The sequence below is a fragment of the Lissotriton vulgaris genome, chromosome 4_1 (genome assembly GCF_964263255.1).
Source record: "Lissotriton vulgaris chromosome 4_1, aLisVul1.2, whole genome shotgun sequence".
Classification (NCBI taxonomy): Eukaryota; Metazoa; Chordata; class Amphibia; order Caudata; family Salamandridae; genus Lissotriton; species Lissotriton vulgaris.
Genome location: NC_141691.1, coordinates 1559859432 through 1559882505, shown reverse-complemented (window position 1 = coordinate 1559882505; position 23074 = coordinate 1559859432). Strand labels below are relative to the sequence as shown.

The 23074-nt window shown below is 46.2% G+C and overlaps 1 protein-coding gene across 1 annotated transcript in view; it reads left to right on the top strand.

Annotated features, from left to right (window-relative positions):
- Nucleotides 1-744: 744 nt before the first annotated feature.
- The window catches only part of GGH (gamma-glutamyl hydrolase), a 227472-nt gene continuing 205142 nt past the window's right edge, over nt 745-23074 (top strand). The window contains exon 1 of the mRNA XM_086965799.1: nt 745-994. Coding sequence (XP_086821925.1) covers nt 793-994 — 202 coding nt within the window. The 5' untranslated portion in view covers nt 745-792. The remainder of the gene's footprint in view (nt 995-23074) is intronic.

Genomic DNA, 23074 nt, shown 5'->3' with positions numbered 1-23074 from the left:
GTACGGAAGCATAGAGATGTATAATAACAAAAGAGCAAAAAGACATTTTGGCACACTGGAAAGTAGTATAACAGCTTTTGGCCATCTTAATACACGTATCTCAGTTATCGTTGGGAGTTCAGCGTTGGCCTAACGTATAAGGTTCGTTCTAGTTTCAACGGCCATCTTTCAATGGTAGTCGTTCCCTTTATTTCATACCGACTGAATAGAAACTAAGAAAACACTAGATTAGGACCTTTTTTACTTTCGCATTATTAAGCGCATTTGAAGGGCTTGACAAGGCATATAGCACTTTAAAACTACTAACAATATGTAGTCCGTGTTTAGTTGTTTACGCTTTATCATACTGAATTACTATGACCAAGATTTTATTGAATCCTTCGATGAAGCTCGTGATAGTCTCACCCTGCCCCCTACGTTGCGGGACTGAAAAATAATTGCATGCTGTAAATGGTAATTTAACTTAATGATGGACTTTCTAGCCGGGACGGGAAAATTGTTTGTTTTTCAAGAATTTTATATTGTTTTTGACTGACAAGACCCAGCAGCCCCACTATCCTCCTCCTCCTCCCCCCCTCCCTCCCCTCGCGCCTGGATACCATCAAGGGGGGTTGATAAGTAGCCCTATACAAACCATTGAATTGTTGATTAAACCATCTATATGGCCCCTACAAACTCAATACACACACAGTGGTATGCACCCGATCCTGTGCACAGGCTGACTACATGTCCCAGAGTTCCTTCGCTTATTGACAGGTCGAGGCTTACGTCAAAGGAATATGATGCTGGGTGATGCAATGTAGCTTCAGCTGTGCTGAGAAGCAGTTAGTTCCGGTGGTCGAAAACAGACGAGGGACAGCAATACACAAGATGAGGACCCCAATGCCTACGGCACCGAGACCTATGTGGCTCCTTCTGCTAGGGGGCGCTCTGCTCCTCTGCGGCTCAGCTGTCAGCCTGAGCCATGGCGGTGTCAATGACAGGCCCATCATAGGTAAGAGCACTGTGTACGGTGCGAAGCTAGCTCACTTTTATGATTGATTGAGTTCCCGGAAGAACCACAAAGAATAATGAATACTGTAACAGAATAGTAATTTCTGCCATAATTTACAGTACCACGGAAAAGGCAAAGTACTTTAGTTTGTGAACCGCATTTGGTATGCGGAAGCACTAATATATACACGTTACGAAGTATTATTGACATCCGAATTAATGGGACTATATCACATTGATACTCTGTAGTTATGGGAGAGTTGCGCTTACAGAAATAAAACATTATTGGGATGGCAACTAACTCTGACCTTATTTAACAAGTCTGCCCAAAAATCCCCCCCAAATCTATTTTGCCACCTTAATATTATTTTCCAAGTTTTGTTCACATTAGTCAAAGGGGCGGGAGGTGGAAGTGATAGGATGATGAGTATAGTCAGGGCTTTGAGTGGGATGAAAAAAATGGGGGTCTCTCAGAGGGGCGTGGCAGATGTAAATAAGGCCCTGGCTTAAAACACTTAGGGGCAGATTTATGTCGGACTTGCGCCACGTTTAAGCCGTCGTTGCGTCACGCAACGGCGGCGTAAACGTGGCGCATCCCTGCGACCCATTTACAACGTGACGCGTCTAGGCAGGGTGGGCGTTCCGGGGCAGGTGCGCCTCGCAAAAGTGGCTGAGTGAAATTTACAAGATTTCACTCAGTCACTTTTAGGCAAATGCTGCGTCAAAACTCTGCGCCTGCGTGAAGCCTTGCTGGATCTGCGTCGCGCTTGCGACGCAACTCCAGTAATGCGCCACCTTTACGGCACAGATGCGTCACGCATCTGTGCCGTTTTTGCCCCATGGTGCGCTGCATTGCAAATGCTGCAGCGCACAATAACTGGCGCATCCCTGGGGATGCGCCAGTTATTGTAAATCTGCCCCTTAAACTAAATATCTGTACTTAGCATAGTGTGCTGCCCCACTGGTATTTTGCTGCATCTATCCATTCATCCAGATATATAACATAACAAGTAACATTACACCTCCAACAAGCCAGGGCTAATAATGTCTTTGTCAATGGTTGTAAATTGCATAAGATAAATAAGCAGCAACTATGACTTAGTTGTATGCAATACTGAAAATGCTTCCATTGTGGGCGAGGTTGTGGCATAAGGCTAGAGCCACCGACTTTCGAGCTGGGAAAGTAGATTCCAGCCTCACGTCAGCTCAACATCCTGTGATTCAAAATATGAATATGTCCTGGTTTAATGTAACTGGTGCTTGTGTTTGCTCCACGTTTGTGCTCTATAAAACTGAAAAATTTGTCTCTTTGAAGTTACCTCAAAAGTAGTGATGGATGCAGCGTTAAGTTTTTTTTCCTACACCCTGAAGGTAAAAATGGAGAGCCCGATAGGGACCCGCCTCAGCACTTGCTTTTAAGAACTGCCGGTGCTTTACTGTCGGTTTGGCTTTGTTTTCAGTACAGTTCCTACCGTTGGTTTAATCAGAAAGCTCATCCAGATAAGGTGAGAGTGTTCCAGCTATTGGGTCCTGAAGAGAACTCCTCAGCTATTAGGAGTTCGAAACGAGTAGACCAGTTTTTTTTGAGCCATAAGAAAATTCTAACAAAGCTTTAGATTGTTTTTGAAAAGATTAAAAGATAACTTAGGTTTCTATGGTATTTTTTCAAAACCATAAAAGTTAGATTTGTAAATAGATAATGCTAGCTGTGAATGTAGTGGATGTATGTCGGAATGAGTGTAAAGGTTGAATGAGAGATTGAATGGGGGAAATTGAAACATGTAAATGTTTTAACCCCTTGCATGCTGATGACGGACCCCATTCGTCATGCACTATGGCGCTCGTGTGCTGATGACGGCAGGTGAATGTGAAATGTCTAATTCTATGTCAGGACCGGAGGCTCCGATTATGCTTTCTCCTTTCTTTATTAGAAATGCTCAGCAGCCAATTAGAAAACAGTATGCAAAAACAAAACTACAATACCCATGAGTACTTGGGTATCACATGACAGATCATAGAGTCACCAGTATAAAACGTCCCACAGAGAATACCAAATCCTCTTTCTTTGCTGCTCCGCAGCCAGTTAAGTCTATTTTTCTCATTACTGCTTTGCTGAGAGTTATTGTTGCCTTACTTGTGAATTGCGTGCTTCCTGCTGTTGCCAATTTCATTCGCGCTCTTCGCGTGTTGCCGCTGCATTCCCTTGTTCTGTCCGGCGCTTCTTTTGCTGTGCTCAGCGCTTCCTAGCGCTTCAGGGATTTCTGCATTTTTTTAGTTGTTGCGGGGAGCGTGTGCTCACCTCCACGGTTCGGCGCTTTGCGCCTTCTTTTCTTGGTGGAGCGGGAGTCTGGGGCTGAGAGGCTCGCGTACGGTGCGCGAGTGCTCCGGTAATCTTTTGGCAGGTGGCCGTTACCGCGCATGCGTGGTGGCCATTTTCTTTGTTTATGTGCGTGCCTTCACGGAGTTTTGACAGGAGAGCAGCGTTTTCAATCGCCTCAAGCCCACTGCCTGCGCATTTAGCCCCAATTACGCCCAAAAGTAGAAAAATATAACTTTGAGCAGTATAATCGTCATAGGCTCTGCATTGTGCCTTTGGCATACCTCTCTCTCTCTCTCTCTCTCTCTCTCTCTCTCTCTCTCTCTCTCTCTATATATATATATATATATATATATATATATATATATATATATATATATATATATATATATATATATATATATATATATATATATATATCCTCTGTGGTCAATTGAATAATACACTTGGTGTAATTATGGACAGTTATTTTGAAGAGGATGATTACTATTATGAGGAGAACGCCTCTGGCTCCATGGAGCAGGATCTAGTTGAGGCTTTGGGCCAGGGAGTTCAGCATTCCGTTAATAAGGCGCTTGTTTGCGCAATCACTCCCTTAAACCGACCTTCCAGGATTTCGCAATTTGCAGAAAAATCGCGAAATCAGCAGTTTTGTAAAAATGCCGCGATTTTTACAAAACTGCCCGCGAAATTTGGACGGTCGGTCAGCTCTTGGAAGGAGGCCCCTTTTAGGTCTGTGTTGATTGATAGTACAGCTCAGCTCTAGTGGCTGTGAAAAAGTACATGCAGATAATCTTTCAGGAGATAGGGGGAGGGCTCTTTTTAGCAAAACTCGAACTCGCCTGACCTGCTGGAATGTCGATCCCCACGTGTCTATTCCTGCACGTCGCTCTCGTGGGGAACAGGGGGGGCGACTTCACTCCTAGAAGTAACCCCCGCCAACCCCCCTGCCCCCCCCCCCCCTCTCCCCCCAAACCCCACCCCCCTCTGGTGAATATATGCTAGATGCCAGAAAAGCGAGATTTTAGACAGCCTGAGCATCCTGTTGGAGAGCAGGCGAAGGAGGTGTGGGGGGAGGGGCGCCTAGACAGAGGCCCGAACCATTATGTGTCACAAAATAATAGCAACGTGTATTTGGGAACAAAAAGGTAATTCACCACTCTACAAGGTTTAGCATAACAAGTGCTACATTCGAAAGAGTGCGTCATAACGCAATGATCTCTACATTCAGTGAGCTATGATGTGCAAGATCAGACGTGCATCAGTTTCAGTTTGTTGTCAATATGTGCACGCTCACCTTGACACAATTCTCCTTTCAGCACTGATTGTGGTTTTAAAATCCAGGTTTGCCTCGTGCAGTGTCCAATAAAACACGGCTGCCTTCACTAGCAGGCTTCTCGAGAAATAAAGCAGCCATTTAATCCTATCTGGAAGTTCTGGAAGGACAGGAGCAGGCACCTAAAACATATGTATGTAAAATCCTCTGTATTCCTTTTTTCCGTGGAAACAATGCCTCTATTTGCCTTATTATCGTACTAAGCAGTCTGGAATAATTTATAGGGCTCTGAAATACCAAATGGCCCGTACACCACCTCTATTTTATCTGAATTTAGTTTTAGAGAGTTTCCCTTCATCCAGCGACTGCGCACGAGACAGGGTCAGAGGTTTACTTGCTTCGACACCAGGAGGAGGCCAAAGAGGGTCTTCAACCCCCACCAGCACGCACAGAACTGTTACTCAAGCCCTGAAAATTGTTTAATAACATGTGTAGTACCTTGTTAGTATCGTAATAACGTTTTTCTCTGTCCCCTCGAAATTGCAGGGCACACAATGGTCTCTTCAACAGGTATCCTAACTCTGTAAGATATTTTAAAATGCAGCCTCTATGTAACCAATTGAGTAACCTAGAACAGATTTACTGTCACATATGTCATCTGTAACCAATATCTTTACAACAAATTTAAAAAAAGAAATATTATGTTGCAACCATTCTTGCAGGGCATCAGTGGCACCCTCAATTGGCAAAAGAGGGTGCCTAAGGAAGAGGTGTCCTGCCTCTCGGATCCCTAGGCAGCTGTGCCCCAACAGGGGTGCATACATAGCACCAGATCATCCCAGGGATAAATGCAGCTCCCTCCCACGAGGTTAGGACTGGAACTGTGCTTCCGTAGAGCTGCAGACACTTTAAACATGCCTATTTCAAAATGGATTATTCTGCTAAAACAACTTCCATTGATTTCAGGCTGAAAATGAATTATTATGAGTAAAATAAAGTGCCGCAAAAATGCCGCAAAATTTCCATATTTGTGCCACTAAATGTCCTTATTTGTGCCGCTAAATTTGCTAATCCATGCCGCAATTTCCTTGGGGGTCTGCTTAAAACGTCATCTTTCACTCTATGCGCAACATCAAGGTTGGTTACCATCCACTTCCAGCCGTACTTCCTCCTCTAAGTCTCCCTGTAATCCTCCTGATTTTCAACGGTTAGCAAAGGCTTTATCCAGTGACCAGTCTACGTCCAAGTCCCCTAAGGGAGCTTCCACGTCGCAGGGTAATCAAACGGATACAGATGACTCTCATTCAACTTCCTCTTCGGACCATGATGAGCCTCCGCCCTCTAAGAAAGCTCGTAAAGAGCGTTATGTTGATGCCCCAACGCATCCTCAGCTCCTCACCTTTGAACCCTCTGACATCGTTCATCCGAACTCTTCCTCTTGGCTCCCGTCCCCAGTCGTGGCTGAATATGTTCAAGCCCATATTCGTCAGCTGTTTTAGAGAGATGTCAGAGCTCGCCTTTGTTCAGAATGTCCACGTCCTGACTTGGCCGATAAGTTGTCCAACACTCCGGAGGTTGATCCTACTATGGTGACATACCCTAAAAAGTATGCTAGGGATCCAAAAAAGGGCATTGACAGGGCGTGGCGTTCCTGGCAAGATAAATTGTTGGATTTCTTGGGTCCTCTTACAAAGATCTTGGACCTGGGTTTTCAGGCCAAAGAATCATCGTCTGTTGTGGATCCAGATGAGTTAATTGAGTGGTCACAGAGGGTTATGTGCCAATTGGGGAATGCCAGTTGCGCAATGTCCTGAGAACGTCGGCGTTCCATTTTACTGAAGCTTGATCCCAAACTGGCAGAACTATCATCGTCGGAATCCGGCCCATTGTCTCAAGGTTTATTATTTGGCCAACCTTTCTTGAAAGAGTTGACAAAATTTGTTACAACTTTTAGTGGGCTGGATAAGGCTAAGTTTCCCTCCGAAGAGCTTTTCGCCCGGTTTTTGCGAGGGCCGGACGATACAGGGGACGATCGTTCGTAAGTAGATCCAACCAGAATTCCCAACGTGGATTCCAGTTCCAACGTGGTGGAGGACAAGATTCCGGCTACAACAACAGAGCCTCTTTCTATCCCTCCCGTAAAGGGAGAGGTCAGTAAAAAAAGGACGCTATGGCGGGGCCCAAGTTGGACATCACGATTCCAATACATCAGGTGAGGTTGATCCCAGCTTCGGAAAGTTGTCTTGGGGGGCAGAATTCAGTTTTTTCTACCAAACTGGCGTCTGATCTCCAGTGATGCATGGGCATTGGAGACGGTTCAGATAGAGTTCTACCATTCCCAACATCAAACCCACCCGCCTACTTCCCTAGTTTTTTCCCTTCAAGAACAAGAGTTCATTTCAACGGAGATCGATTCTCTTCTGAAAAAAGAGCTCATCATTCAGACTTCCCGCCATCCTCATAGCTTTGTAAGCATAGTTTTTCTGGTCCAGAAAATAGGGGGCGGGTCCCGTCTGGTACTCCATCTCAAAGATTTCAACGAAGGGGTGGTTTATCACTACTTCAAAATGGAAGGCATCCATCTCTTGAGGGATCTTCTTCGGGAAGGGGACTGGATGGTCCGTCTCGATCTGAAGGACGCGTACTTATCAATTCCCATTTACGGTCCGCACCGTCAGTTCCTACAATTCCAATGGCAGGGGAATTGGTTTGAGTACAGGGTTCTCCCATTCGGCCTCTAATCGGCACCTTGGTGCTTCACAAAACGTCTGAGGCCCGTCGTTGACTCCTTGCGAGCCCGGGGTGTTCGTCTAATCATATATCTGGACTATATTCTGATCATGGCGGAATGCCCTCACCGGTTGATGACGCACTTGGAATGGTCCATCAATCTTTTACAATCTCTGGGTTTTCTGGTCAATCCTTAGAAATTGATCTTTCTTCCTTCTCAGTCGATAGAATTTCTGAGTTTTTAGGTCAATTCCCTCTCTTGTCAACTCCTCTTGCCCAATCAGAAGATTCGGTCCATCAAGAGGGAGTTGAATTTAGTTTCGTCCAAACAGAGTATATTGTTGAGGTCTATAGCTCCGAATGTCGGTCTGTTAGCTTTCTCGATTCAGGCTATATTCCCGGGCCCTCTTCATTACCGGGCGCTTCAACGTTTGAAGATATGACATCTCCAGAACGGCCTTCGCTATTCAGATCTGGTCCCTCTTTCAGAGGAAGCGAGGTGGGAGATGATGTGGTGGTTTGGTGTATATGGAAGCCTATAATGGGCGAGCCCTGTTCGGAGCGTTCCCGGAGGTGGTGATAGAGTCGGATGCCAGTCTGTGGGGCTGGGGTGCCCATTGCTGTTCATTGTCAACGGGAGGCCGGTGGTCTCAGGAGGAGTTGTCTCTCCATATAAATTGCCTAGAGCTACTAGCGGGATCTTTTGCTATCCGTTGTTTATCTCCACGCCAGACCAATTGCTGCATACTTCTCCGCATGGACAATGTCTCGGCAGTTCGGTATGTCAACAAGTTGGGCGGTACAAGGTCCAGGATTTTGGCGGAAATCGCCAAGGATTTTTGGCACTTTTGCCTTCAGAGGAAGAAACAGTTATTGCAGAGTATCTTCCCCGTCGCAGCAATCTGATTGCGGACTGGAACTCGCAACATCTTCGGGACTTCAGCGATTGGAGGCTGCATCCTCGTCTGTTCAGCTCTTTCTCCCGTGTTTGGGGCAGGTGTCAGATCGACCTGTTTGCATCTCGCCTCAACACTCCGCTTCCCCTGTTTTTCAGCTGGAGACCAGATCCGGAAGGCCTGGCCACGGATGCGTTTCTGCAGACCTGGCCATCGCTCCTTTGTTACGCCTTTCCCCCGTTTATGATGATTCTTTTTTGTTCTTATATTGCTCTTGTGCTCCCCAATTCTGAGCTTGAATTCCTGCAGGTCATTCCAATATATTGTTTACCACATGGGCATGTGATCATGTAGATCACATGTGTAGAATTGCAGGTGGTATGTTGTCTCTGGGTCCAGAGTAGCATTTCTGAAAGTTGTAATGTTTTGCTAGTCATTGTTGAATTGCAAACTTGGCACGATCCACATGGGTAAAAAACTGATCAATAAAAATTGCTGTATCCTAACTTCAGGCAATCTAGAATGGCCAAAGCCAAGATTCGCAAACCGGAGAACACGTAACCTAAGAGACATGCTTGTACATACGCGTCCAAGACAACAACCGGTAGTAGACATTGTCAGAAATCCATCAATGAGTAAAATCACAGGCCATTACCCATGTGGATCGTGCCAAGTTAAGTTTGCAATTCAACAATGACTAGCAAAACATTACAACTTTCAGAAACGCTACGCTGGACCCAGAGACAACATACCACCTGCAATTCTACACATGTGATCTACATGATCACATGCGCATGTGGTAAACAATATATTGGAATGACCTGCAGGAAAGTCAAGCTCAGAATTGGGGAGCACAAGAGCAATATAAGAACAAAAAAGAACAATACCAAACTCTGTACCCACTTCGTAGAAACTGGCCACAAAGTTGAAGATCTAAAATGGGCAGTAATCGAGATGATAACATACAGAGCAGGAAATTCAGAAAAAACCCTTTATGAAAAAGAAAAAAGATGGGTGAATAGACTTAAAACCCATCAGCATGGGCTGAATGATAATGTGCAGTGGCATCATTTTGCTTAATTGTTCTGCCAATCACTCACAGCATCACCCTCTTTCTGCAATGTTAACTAATAGTGTTGGGCTCGACAGCATGACATCACAGAAAAAAAAATGGTTCCAACATAGAACCATATCATTATAAACATCAATTAATTATCTGAGAAGTCCTTCCTTGATTGACCAATGTCATAAGTACCAACATATTAAATATTGCCACACAATTCTAACATCTGCACAGTCATCGGTTTTATTATGAAAACCGATTAAATAGCGAAAACCTACAATCCATTAACTCTACACCTAGGATTTACCAGTAATATATCACGCTCGCGTTACCCTAAATAGAGTGACATTTATATAATTTCGTATTTTAGATCTCAGATAACAAATCCGAAGAGTCATGCCACTAAAGTCCCTTTTCTATGTTACCCATAGTAACGGACCCATTACTGTGTCTGTTAACTATGTCCATGATCGGCAAAGCACAAAAACCCGATTCTGACGAGTTTCCGCATCCGGGGGCAGCGCCAGCACCAGATGCGGAATTCGCCATTGCAAGCGGGTAAGACGGAGAGAATGCCCAATACGATTGAAACTCTTCGGTTTACTAACAGAGAGGGTCAGAGCATGCGGAGGGTAATGTATTAAAACGGCCAAACTCTTTTCCTCCTCTTTTCTTTTTTGTACAGCCTGGGACACAGATGTCCTTTTCCCCGAGGAACCGCGACTTTACATTCAATGAGGTAATGTGTGAGCGCCAACTCAATACAACAGAGTATGCTTTGTATTTACTTTGTATACACTACGAATATCCATCCTAGCATTAACAAAAACATACTATATGCTATCACATATTAAACAAAAAACCTCAATCTGTCCTACAAACGGGGGTCTATTAAAATCTGAGATCTGAAAAATAATCTGAAAAATAATACGCTAATTTTTGTATATATGCACAAGTCTATATGCATTACAGTAATTGTTTCACTTGGATTTCTCCACAGTAATTCGCCAATCAGTCTCCCCATTTTTGTCGCTAAATTTCAGTGAATTGTATATGTAAGCAACAGTGCATTCAATTTGTTTGTTTTGCATATAGTGTGATTAAATGACACAAATAGGAGCCACAGAATTATACAAATAGAATTTATTTGTGTTTTCCTTCTAGGTTTAATTGAACCTTCTAGACCACAGTGAGAATAATTGATCCACTAATATACCACACAAAAAGGGTGTGAGCACTATTTTAACTTCTATGTTTGTCCTGACGAATGCTCCATAGACCCGGCTGGGCCAAAAGGAGCAGAAACATGTTGACAGTTTATTTTTGTTTTTGAAGTGATATACTAGGACCCAGTAACTAGGTCCAAGAGTATACCCATATGAATTTTAATACCACACCAAGTCAGCTTTATAATAAATTGACTCAATCGACGTAGGTGTGTTTTTTAATATAATAACCCTTCATTGTGACTTCACCCTTCTCTGGACACTGCTGCGTTACTCCAGAGTTGACCTCAGGCTTGAGGTAGGCATACAGCACAAACGATGACCCAATGATAAATGCCATAACGTTTATGTGGGGCGGAGAATCAACATAAACCTCATTACCTTAATCCATAACGTTTATGAGGGTTATCTACACTACTGTGCGTAACGCAGTTACAAGTGTCTATGCCCACTTATGATAAATAAGACTACTCTGGGGAACAAACTAGACACATATTCCTCCTCCCTACCTTTTGATTTGTAGTAGATTATTTATTTTTTCCTCATTTTTCCTCGGTCTTTATGTACATATATCGATCTGACTCAGTTCTAACACCTTTCAATATGGCAGGCTGCCTCCGTTACAAATGATAACAATAGTAAGTCCGTTTTCGATATCTATTTTTACCCCACACAAGATATTTTCAATATCCAGGTCATCTTGAGAATCTTGGAAAATAAACAGTATTGGCAATTTATGTCTGAAGACTATCATGACCGCAAAAAGAAACAATCGATAAATTGTATTTTCTAAAAGATCGGAGGTTTTCGACAAAACCAAAACCACCTCTTTCGCTTCCGGTTCACTTCCGGAAAATGCGGGTTAAATAAATCAGCCGGTGGCATAGAAGTTCATCACAGGACTTTCGCTACATACTGCATCCCTCTGAAAACACTTCAGAACGAAGGAGATTTAACTCCAAGTAAGTGAGGTTTGAGTGCATTTGTGGTCTCTGTTCCCCTCCCGTTCTTGTTTAACGTACTCTTAGAGTAAAGCCGTTTCTACTGGGTTGATTTATTTACTCTTTGCTCTGTACATTTTGCTTGATAAACAATGGGAAACCTCCTGAGGCGCACAAGCGCCATCATGCTCGTCACGCTGAATATGCTATCTGCCTTTCGACCAGTAAATCGTGTTAATTGCAGTTGTTTGACACTTCTACCCGCATTAGCGCCTTTTTAACAATGTCACTTGAACAGGGGCGCATAAGCTCTATCGCGTTTTCTTGTAGACCAGCACATTTGTCATCAATCAATCAAAGACATTTATAGAGCGCACTACTTACCCGTAGGGTCTCAAGGCGCTGGGGGGAGGGGGATGCCGTTACTGCTCGAACAGCCAGGTCTTCAGCTTCTTCCTGAAGGAGAGGTGGTCTTGGGTCAGGCGCAGGACGTCGGGAGGGAGTTCCAGGTCTTGGCGGCCAGGTAGGAGAAGGACCTTCCTCCTGTTGTCGCTCTTCGGATGCGAGGGACGGCGGCGAGGGCGTGGTTGGCTGATCGGAGGTGGCGTTTGGGAGCGTAGAAGTTGATTCGGTTGTTGAGGTAGCTCGGGCCTTGGTCGTGTAGGGCTTTGTGTGCGTGGGTGAGGAGGCGGAAGGTGATTCTTTTGTTGACGGGGAGCCAATGCAGGTCTCTCAGATGTCCGGAGATGTGGCTGGTGCGTGGGATGTCGAGGATGAGTCTGAGGATGAGTAATTTTATTAACTTTCACGTTCCCTGAAAGCAATAAAAAGTAACAGTTAAAAAATGTTTGAAATCTATAAATTAAAACTACCTCCTCAGTTCCCTTTCAAATGTTAAAATGTGACCTATGTCCCAATGGAAGTTTGAAACTTTAAAAAAACAAAAAAAAACTTGCCGCTTAGAATGTGGAAAACAAAAAAACAATAGACTCCCAGCTGACTTTGGGGAAAAACACATATGTGGCAACTTTTACCACAATTGTTTTGTATAAATTCCATAACAATGGTTTAAGATTACTTGTGACTATAAAATACTATAAAATTGTATGAAATTGTATGAAGGATTTAATGATGAGAAACTGTGAATTACTTGTAAAAAAAACAAATGGTAAATGATGCATTTTATCAACAGAACTAAGCTTGAGTAACTACTGATGTTGAGTACACACAATGAAGAAAATTGAAGAAACAAACAGAGGGCCATATGTAGGTAAATGGCATTTACCGAATCGTAAATACCGAATTTTACCGATGCCATGCCATGTAGGTAATTGTTCGGTATCAATTACCGAATCGTTATTATTCGGTAATTACCGAATCGGTATTTACCGATTCGGTAATTGCCATTGATTCCAATGGGCCTTGAGGCCCATAGGAATCAATGGCAATTACCGAATCGGTAAATACCGATTCGGTAAATTTACCTATTTGTCAAGGGGGACAGGGTGTCACTTTGACACCCTGTTGCACCCCTGTTTCTGGCTTGTGTGCCATGTGGCACACATACATGCCCTTAGGGCATGTATGTGTGCCACATGGCACACAAGCCAGAAACAGGGGTGCAACAGGGTGTCAAAGTGACACCCTGTCCCCCTTGACAAATAGGTAAATTTACCGAATCGGTATCGTGCATGTACACAGAAATTCGTTATTTACCATGCCATTGTATTTCATGGTAAATAACGAATTCCTAAGGGCCTGTGGCACTGTTTCCACTGCCACCTACATCCCATATTACCGATTCTGTACATTTACCGATTCTGTACATTTACCGATTCGGTAATTTACAGATTCGGTAAATTTACCGATTCGGTAAATATTCAGAATCGGTAATTTTCTGGCCCCCTACATCTGAAACTACACATACCGGTCGGTAACGGCCGAAATCGGCCGTTACCGACCGGTATTTGGCCACCTACATATGGCCTAGAATGTCTAAATAAAATTGGAATAGGTATTGTTTTTAAGAATGCTTTTGGAAAAGTTCAAAGCTATTCTTCTGCACTGATACTTTGGGTGTTCTGTATTCCCCTCTTTAAAAACCTCATTTTCGTCTTTTTTAGTAAGGAAAATAGGATTTGCTATAGCAAAGGCGCATGTATCACTTGGAACTACTGCACAATATTAGATCTATAACATCTGATCACTAATGCTGTATGCAAATACCGCTTGTTGTTACTAGTATTTTCACTCCTTCCTTATCACTACCCTCCTGTTTCTTGATAAATAATCAGCAATTACTTGAAATTTCTGAGCTCTGTCTAGGAGTTTATCCTTGACATTCTATTCTAATGTAAATAATGTAAAAATGTAAAAAACTTTTTAGGATTCCCCCTCCTTCACTCACTACTTTGCACTCTTTGGTTCCTTTCCTTTTTCCTGCTCTTTTGGGGTCACCTAAAACACATATCAATTTTTCTAATAAAATACAATCTTTCCTTCGTTACAGCCTTGAGAAAGCCCTGGCGCCACTCGCCACACAGGGCGAAACACGTGTCGGCTGTTTGTGTTCAAATCCGCATCAATAAAGATCTTTTTGAAATAATCCTAAACTGGAGTACTCTTTGACATCTGAATGATGGCACTCTGCATTTAAGGAAACAGGATTCAGCCTCAAGTTAATATATTTATAGAAAAGGAATACATACTCTTTCTTTCTTCAACACTAAATGTAATACGTCTTCTGTTACCTATCCATCTTTTCCCAATAATCCCAAACTTTGCGTAGTTCAATGTGTTAAGGATTATGAGGTGAGTACTGCTCCTTTTCGTCAGGATCAATTGTTATTTTGCTTACAGAAGCCTTTTTGTCCTGTCACCCCAGCTACATTGGCCCGTTGGGTCAGATGGCTCATGACTGAGGCTGGTATTGATGTCTCTATTTTTGGTGCACATTCAGCACGGGGGCTATGGCTTCTAAAGCCTTTTCCATGGGAGTGACTTTGCTTGACATCATGAAGGCCGCTGATTGGTCATCTGATTCTGTGTTTAAGACTTTTTATTATAAACCAATTGCACATATTGCTTCTGTTGTGGTGGATCAGCTTTGAACAAGCATAAACGGAGCCTCCGGTCCTGACATAGAATTAAAAATTTGCAAACATACGTGACAAGAATTTTCAATTAAGGGTACAGAGGCGAGGATTATCCCACCCATGTTTTCTGTTTATTGCATGTGTTAACTTGTTATTGATTATTGCTACTTGCATATCACATTTTGTTGATTACTGATCCTTGTTATTGCACCCCCTATTTATTAATTTTCTCTGCACACAAAGAATGTGTAATATGGCTCTATATCATTTTCAGGTTCTGATTTTAAATAGAGGCTTCTGTCCAGCCTGGTTCGACCTGCCTGACGGTTATCTTCAATCCCCAGTTGTCTACGACTGCAAGCATCCGGTCCTTCATCCCAATTGATTTCTGGTGTCGCTGGGTACTACCATTTTGATCTTCATATTGCACTGCCCTTTTTTCATTTGAACTGTTTTAGTCACCAAAGAAAGAGGATTTGGTATTCTCTGTGAGACGTTTTATACTGGTAACTCTATGATCTGTCATGTGATACCCAAGTACTCATGGGTATTGTAGTTTTGTTTTTCCATACTGTTTTCTAATTGACTGCTGAGCATTTCTAATAAAGAAATGAGAAAGCATAATCCTCACCTCCGTGTCCTTAATAGAATTGAAAATTCTTGTCACGTATGTTCGCAAATTTTTAATTCCAAGGTAGTGCACACACTAGTAAGGATCTAAAGCTCTAAAAATAGCAATAATTAGGATACATGTCACGCCGTGTTGCCCCAGCCAGCCGGGTGGAGTGAGACATGCGCATCAAATACTAGAAAGCTGATCAAGGTATGGGAAGGACGAATGCGGGTCCATATGATCCAAATATCTGAAATGGCAAGTCCACAATTAAAGGAGGTCCAGTCCTACATTTTATTGATCCCAGTGTGCAAGCTATTAGTTCATAATATCCACTTGAGTTCTTCTTTGTTGAGGATGGTACCTATGTCTCTGCCTCTTGGTGATAGGTTTAATAATGCTGATAACTTCGTATTCCTTTATCAATGAAATGCTCAACATGTGTTGCGTTGGGTGTCCTGTATCGGAGGTGGCTTTGGTGCTGGCAAATCCGGATTCAGATCTCTTGGTTAGTTTGTGCTATGTAGCTTTGATTGCAAGGACATGAAATAGCATATACAACCTTGGCAGTATTACAGTTTGAGAACTGATTCAGGCATATACCTAGAGAACGCTTGGAAGTGCACAGTAGACAGCAGAACCCACGCTTAATGCAATGTAACCATACAAAGTGAAAGGACAAAGACCAGTTGTCATTTAGTTCTTGAAGCAAAGCCAGAGCAAAACACTGCATTACGACACAGCAGCAGGTGTAGCAGTTTCCATTACCGTTTGGCCACGAGGTGTAACATCTATTGGGAGCAGCAAAAATAGAACCAAAATACCTACAATCTGAAAAAAGTACCAAAGGTATGCCTCCAAAAACGTAAGAAATCGTTGAGTGTATAAAAGATGGAATCACTCTGAAGGCAGTCTGGAACTTGCTAACAAATCAAGACCCAGTCACTTAACCACATGACTGCTAAGGCAATTCCCCTCCTGTGCTGCAGATCCTTCAAATACATTATTTCACGACGAGCTGAGCTCGTCATGAGCACACGACCAGTGTACTGCATGATGAGCTGAGCTCGTCATGAGCAGCGAAGGGGTTAAAAAAAGTGTACTACTTTCGCTGTATTAGATGCTTTAAATATGCAGTGCAAAAGCTCTCCAAAATGTTGAGGAAGGGTAGTGGGTAGTGGCAATTACGTTTCCGAAGAAGACCTTGGAACTTGGAGATCAAAAGTGTCTCCAGCAGATGTTAAAGAAACCTCCTTCTGGAACAATAAGGCGTTTATATCCTGCTCAACTTATAAAAGTTCACATTAAAAATAGCTCTTAAAGGCCAAATCATCACCTCTTTGAATGTACTTGCAGCTGGAAATAACATTGTGGGCGTGGGAGTAGGGACGACCGTGACACCAGGTACTGGGGTTAAAGATGGTTTTATTTTTATGGCTCGAGCAGGTTTAGACATCAACGTCTTTCTGTTTCTAAGTGTCAGTCTCTCTCGGGCGAACACGCTGGGGTCCGTGGCGGTAGTTTTCTCTTTCCTTTAAGCGGGTGATGAACGCTTGTTCTCCCAGGTGTCTCCGGTAAGGGGTGGTCTCTCCGCTGCCTCAGGCTCGGGTGCATGAAAGAAACCAACAGAAAAGGGGAGCCGTTAGTGTCCAGCCCTCTATGGGGTTGCACCAGGGGGTCCGGGGTAAGTGAGGGAAACCCAGTGTATCGTGCTTCCGAATATTTACAGTGCTTGTGGTGCCAGTGAGGTGGGGTAGAAAAGGTAGGAACAGGGAAGGGGGGGCGGAGGGGTCAGGAAAACAACACAGGGTAGGAACGAACAGGGACTATGTGCACTATTCACATGCTTTCGCTTTGCCTCCCCAACCAAGCTGCCCAACGCCGCCGTACCTGTGACAGCCACACTCCTCCCTCGGGAGCGTGGCACGGCGGTCCGCAGGGTCGTTGGCCTCCTGGCTTCCCTCCAACTTCCGCCTCTCCGTCTTCTCCGCGTTGTTCCTCCGGGTTGGCTTTCTCCACGTTCTCTTCGGTTTCGCCTCCATCCTCCGTTCCTCTTGCTTCCGCCTGTCTCTCTTCCTCCGGGGTGCTTGCACACCCAACGAACGTCACTTCCCTGCTTTTGACCAATATGGTTGCTCTGACGTCCTTCGGGGAGTGTCCTCCTCCTCTGCTGAAAATGCCCAGTTAAAGGAGCCGCTGTTGCTGTCGTCGTCTTCCGGATCGCGTCGCCCTTCGTCCCACCGTCCTGACTGAAAAGAAGGAGTCGGTGGATGGTCAGCAGGGTGAGGGTTCCACCAGTCATGCGAGGTAGGCGCCCCTGCCTCGTTACAAACATGTTATGACAGCAAGTCACAACCCTGGAAACCGTCACCACAAAGGGTACTGCCTGTTTCATCCCACAACATCCTTTGTCATTCAGCATCAAATAACTTCCATTTGAAAGCAATCTGAATGCCGGCTGAATCAAAGCAGCTGGGGCACAGTTCAGATAACATACTAAGGGGCCGATTATGATGTCGGTTGTAAAGGCTCCGAATGGGCTCGGATGCTCCGAATCCGATTCGGGCCTATGTGTCTGACCGAACCGGATACATTTCCGAGCGACAGATTATAATGCAGGGAAACCGGGCTGTTTGATTTGGTTGTGATCGGCATTCGAACAGCCAGAGTTGTTTGCAGACTAATATTACAGCTCTATGGACACGGATTCCGACCGAGCGATTACAATGACAGCCATTCCGAATCGGTTTGCCCGACACGCAACAGCTGTCAGAATCTGACTTTGGGGGCCCAGAGAAGGCCCCCCTTCACCCTGAGGCCTCCGGTTGTGGCCCGTGGATGTACCCATGGTGGTATCCATGCGACCCCTCTTTACAACCATGCACGGTGTGGCAGGCACTATGGGGTGCCTGCCATAGGGTGCAAGGTATTCCTCAACCACCCTTTTTTTCAATGGGAGCCTGTGTTCTTGTCCGAAACACAGGCTCCCATTGAAGTCAATGTGAGTCCGACCGAATGATGTTGGGAAGCACCGTAATCGGTCGGACTTGCGCAACCCAATTTGGTCAGAAATGATTCCGAAACCCATCTGGTCGGTAGAGTTTCCAATTTGACATTGTAATTGGCCCCTAAGTTGGCAATAGGTGCATTACAAACGCCATGAAGGGAATGGATAAAGGAAGTTTCGTATTTGTTTCCGGTGAGAAATACTTCAGTTTTTCCATTGCTACATTTGAAATTGAAAGGTAGGATCCATGTCTTATGTACATATCTCTCACCAAACACCTCATATCTGCCTACCTGAAAATGGTTGCGGCAAGACATGAAATAAAATGTAGAAATTGGTAGTGAGATAAGCCTATTACCATTCCGCAGATGGTCTTTCAGCCACTATAAGGTAGTTTCTCTAAATCTTCTATGATTAACATTGTGTGTGGGGTAGCTGAGGAATGCCGCCTCAGAGCAGTACGTTCAGATAAGAATGCGGTGAGTTATCTCTTGGATTGGGGACAAATGTTGACTGCAGTGTCTACAGTAATAAATCAGAGTGAGAATGAGAGCATGCATAGTTCAGTTTACCAGGCCCACTTCATCACCAGCATATACACCCTCTCACACCATGAACACATGAAGCACAAATAAGGCACAGGTGCACTGTATTAGAGGTACAGTACTGCCTGCCTGCCTGTTGCTGCCAAGATGGGGATAGGGAGGGGGCGGGGTTAGATAAGGGGGAATCCAGATTCCCTATTTTGGTTATCGTTTTTGTTCAGGATTCAGACCCTATTAACATTTTTCTTTACTGCTGTTTCAAAACAAAAGTAACTTGCCCCCCCCGGTAGTGTGATCAGGTGGAAAAATGGAATGTCATGTCAAAAACTCATAATGCAAAACGACTATAGAACATGCACACATACATGCATGTCATTGTTTTTTTTTTTGATCAACTTTAAAACAGCAAGAAATTCATTGACAGCAGCTTACAATTCAAGAGAGACAGTGGATCAAAATCAGCAAGACATACAGGCGGGGTCAGTCCACTCCAGTCCAACATTTCATTGTGTACAACAGTAAAGTCACACCGTAAGACAATCATTACACCTGGACTTATGGCGGGATCGTGTTGAACCATTTCCCCCATATTTTGGGGAACATCTCTGGAGAACTTTGGGATTCGAATAGGGCCTCCTCCTGGTCGCCACACCAATCCACCCCCCTCCTCCACCCCCCCACAGTGGGTGCAGCGGTTCGTGACCAGTGGCACGCTATTTCCTTCTTGGCCACGGCCACCGCCGTTCCCAGTAGGCGTTTTTCCATTCTTGACCCATCTAGGCCATCAAAGATCCCCAGCAGCAGTCGCAATGGGTCGTGGGGAACCTCCCAGCCCAAGGCCTGCGTGAGCTCCCGCTCCACTCCTCTCCAGAACCTCTCCAACGCTGGGCATAACCACACCATGTGATAAAAATCAGCAGGGGATAGTCCACATCTCGGGCAGTCTGAAGAAGGGCGTAAACGGGCGCGGAAGAGTCGCTTCGGGGTGAGGTAAGCTGCATGTAGATAGTAAGTCTGTACCAGACGCAGTCTGGAGGACGTGGTCAGGGTGCATGGAGCCATTAGGGCATCCTCCAATCTGCCTCTTCTAGGGGGCCCACCCATCCCTCCCAACGGGTGCACAGCTGGTCTAAGGACGCGGGGCCATTATTTACGAGGGAGCGATATATGCGGGATACTCCTCCTCTGCCCAGATTCCCCATCGTCAGTTGCGCTTCCAGCGGGCTGAACTCTGGGAGGGTGGTCGGTGAGGGGAGGTGTGTATGGAGGGCATGGCACTGTTGTAGGGATGCAAATGCACGGATATGGTCCTCCACCCAGACTTCTCCAAGGCCCGATACGCCGATGAGGTCCCAGCGACGAAATCCGGTCTGGGACGACACTTCCCGGAGCCAGGTACCGTGCCAGAGTGGCGTCTGACGAGTGAGTTTATGGTCCCATCCAGTGTGACGCAGGGCGGCGCGCCAGGCCAGGCCCGGAGGACCGCTCTAGTGATGGGCGCCATTGTTTGTGGCACCAGGCTTCCGTAGAGAAACACTTGGATCTGTGAGAAATCTGTATCCTCTAGTTCCACGCTGTACGCCTGGTCGGACCAGCCGCCCGCGTACCTGTCGTGGATAACTATCAGTTTGGTGGCACGGTAGTAGAGATATAGGTAAGTAACCCCCAGGCCCCCGTCAACGGAGGGGAAGCGACTGTGTGCTAGGGAGACCCGCGTCTTCCGCCACCCCAAAGGAATCGGGATAGGGCCCCGTCGAGCTCACGGAGCCAGGAGCGTTTTGCAGGATATAGAGGAAGCGGGGGAGGACCATCATTTTGAATAGCGCACTGCGTCCCAGGGGGTTGAGGGGAAGGGTTTGCCATTTTTCAAGGTCAGACCTCATCCGAGTCACCAGGGGGGTGATGTTCAGTGCCCATTCCAGTTCCGGCAGGAGGGCCATCCATATCCCCAGGTATTTAACCGAGTGGTGCCTGAGGGGGATGGTCGACTGCCAATCATAGCAGTCTCGAGAAGGATGCAGCGGGATCAAGGTGGATTTGGCTGCGTTGAGGCGAAGGCCGGAGACTCTCTTGAAGGCAAGGAGGAAGTGCAAGCATTTTGGACCCGAAGTCGCCGGGTCAGCTAGATAAAGGAGCACATCGTCAGCGTAGAGGGCTATTTCGTTCCAGGCCCATCCCTGGACGAGGGGGTCCTGTCGGATGAACGTTGCCAGGGGCTCCATCGCTAACGCGAACAGGAGTGGGGAGAGGGGACACCCCTGGCGCGTGCCTCTACAGATCGGGAATACCTCTGAGAGCGCCCCATTGACCATCACCCGGGCCCTGGGGTTGGCATACAAGATCCCAATGTATCGGCGTAACCGCGGGCCAAAGCCCATCGCCTCCATCACGCCTTGCAGATATGCCCAACCCACCGTGTCAAAGGCCTTCTCAAAGTCGAGGAAGAGGAGGGCCACATATGAGGTCAGGTGGGCACGGTGGGCCAAGGCCAGGTGGAGGCAGTGGATAAAGTGGTGAGTGCCTCTGGCCGGCATAAATTTGCATTGGTCCAGGAGGACCAGATCCTGTAGATCCTGTAGATAGAGCTTGAGCCTCTGGGCCAGTATTGTGGCGAAGAGCTTGATTTTGGTGTTAATAAGTGAAATTGGACGCAAGTCCACACAGTTCGTAGAGGGCGGTTGGGTCTTGGGGATGACCACAATCGTGGCCAAGTCCGTTTCGGGGGGGAAAGGAGCCATTTTCCACTACGTGTCGAAACAGGCCCAACAGTTGGGGGGCTAGGATATCTCGAAAAGCAGCGTAATACTCCTGAGGAAACCCGTCTGGGTCAGGCGTCTTACCAGGGTGCAGGAGGGGGATAGCCTCCCGGACTTCGTCTAAGGTGAAGGGCTTCTCTAGGGCCTCTGCGGTTTCAGGAGCAAGAGAAAGGAGACGGACACCAGCTCCACACAGGAGGGTAGTTAAGGATGCGTCAGCCGGTTGCACTGCGTAGAGGCGGGCGTAAAAATCTGCAAAGGTTCCTGCTATGGCCGCAGAGGTTACCGGAAGGGTGCCATCCAGGGCACGGACTTCCGGAAAAATGTGGTGGATCTTGGGGTAGGAGACCAAGTTATGGAGGAGCTTTTCATTTTTTTTGCCCCAACCGTACACCCGTGCCACCGACGAACGCCACAGCATTTAGGCAGAGTCTAGTGAGATCTGGCGGATCTCCTCTCGCATCAGCGCCAGTTACCGAGTGGGGTCCTCGCAGCCGGCAAGGGCCTGCTCAGCCTCCAGCTGGGCAGCCCGGGACTCCACATCTGCGAGCTGGGACAGCTGGTCCATCCGCTTGGCGTGGACAAGCCCTCTTGCCACCCAGCGAATTACAGCTTTGCCGGCCTCCCATAGGGTGCCAGGCGAGGGAACCGAGCCCTCGTTGGTGGAGAAGTAGTGGGTTAACTCCTGCTCAAGCGTGCCCACCAGTGCGGGACCCTGCAGGAACCATGCGTTGAAATGCCATACTGGTCATGGACCCGTCGGTGCGAAGCCAAGTCGGAGGGAGACAGGGGAATGGCCGGACAGTCCCCTGGGCAGGATAGTCGCGCCCGAGACCAGATGGCAGTCGGTGGCCGGAAGCAGGAGAAGGTCGATGTGGGAGGGGGTATGTTGGGAGGCCGACGTGTGGGTGTACTGCGACGTGCGGGGGTTCCAGACTCGCCACACATCGCAGAGCCCCCGAGCCGAGGCCCAGCTCGCTAGGGCCGCTGCGGTGGAGATTAGGGTCGCAGACGGGGTACCGGTCGTATCCCGCTGGGGCTGCAGGACGGCCACCAACCACCGCAAGGCCATTCTGGAAGGAGGAAATAACCTGTGTGAGGCACCGAAGCATCGGGGACAGGAGGGCAGGCGGGATGTAGAGATTCAGGACGTTCAGAGGACAGCCCTCCACCATGCCAGATATCGCCATATAAAGCCCTTGTGGGTCAGTATATGCCTTAACCAGGGTAAGGGGGAACGCTCTTCGTGCAGAATTGCCACCCCTCGGGATCCGCGCAGAAATCCTGAGTGCCAGACCGTCTTAAACCCATACCGGGCCAGGAAGTTGCATTGCAACATATCATTGTTAGTGATAAGCTGGATGCAGTGATTAATAAAAACAAGTAAAAAAAATGATTAACCTTGTGTAAGTTTCATCCTTTTTTGCCATTATTTTTTGTGCGCATGTTAGATTATAAGGCGAAAAGAAACCAGTCACATTTAGGTGTTTCATTGGCACACGATCGGCTTTTAAAGTTGATAATGCCTAGTTTAATTGCGTAATTGATCTAAGCTGATTTTGCCCTTGTAGTAGGAGGGACATGTCACTTTTTATGATATTAGTTTCAGAAGAAAT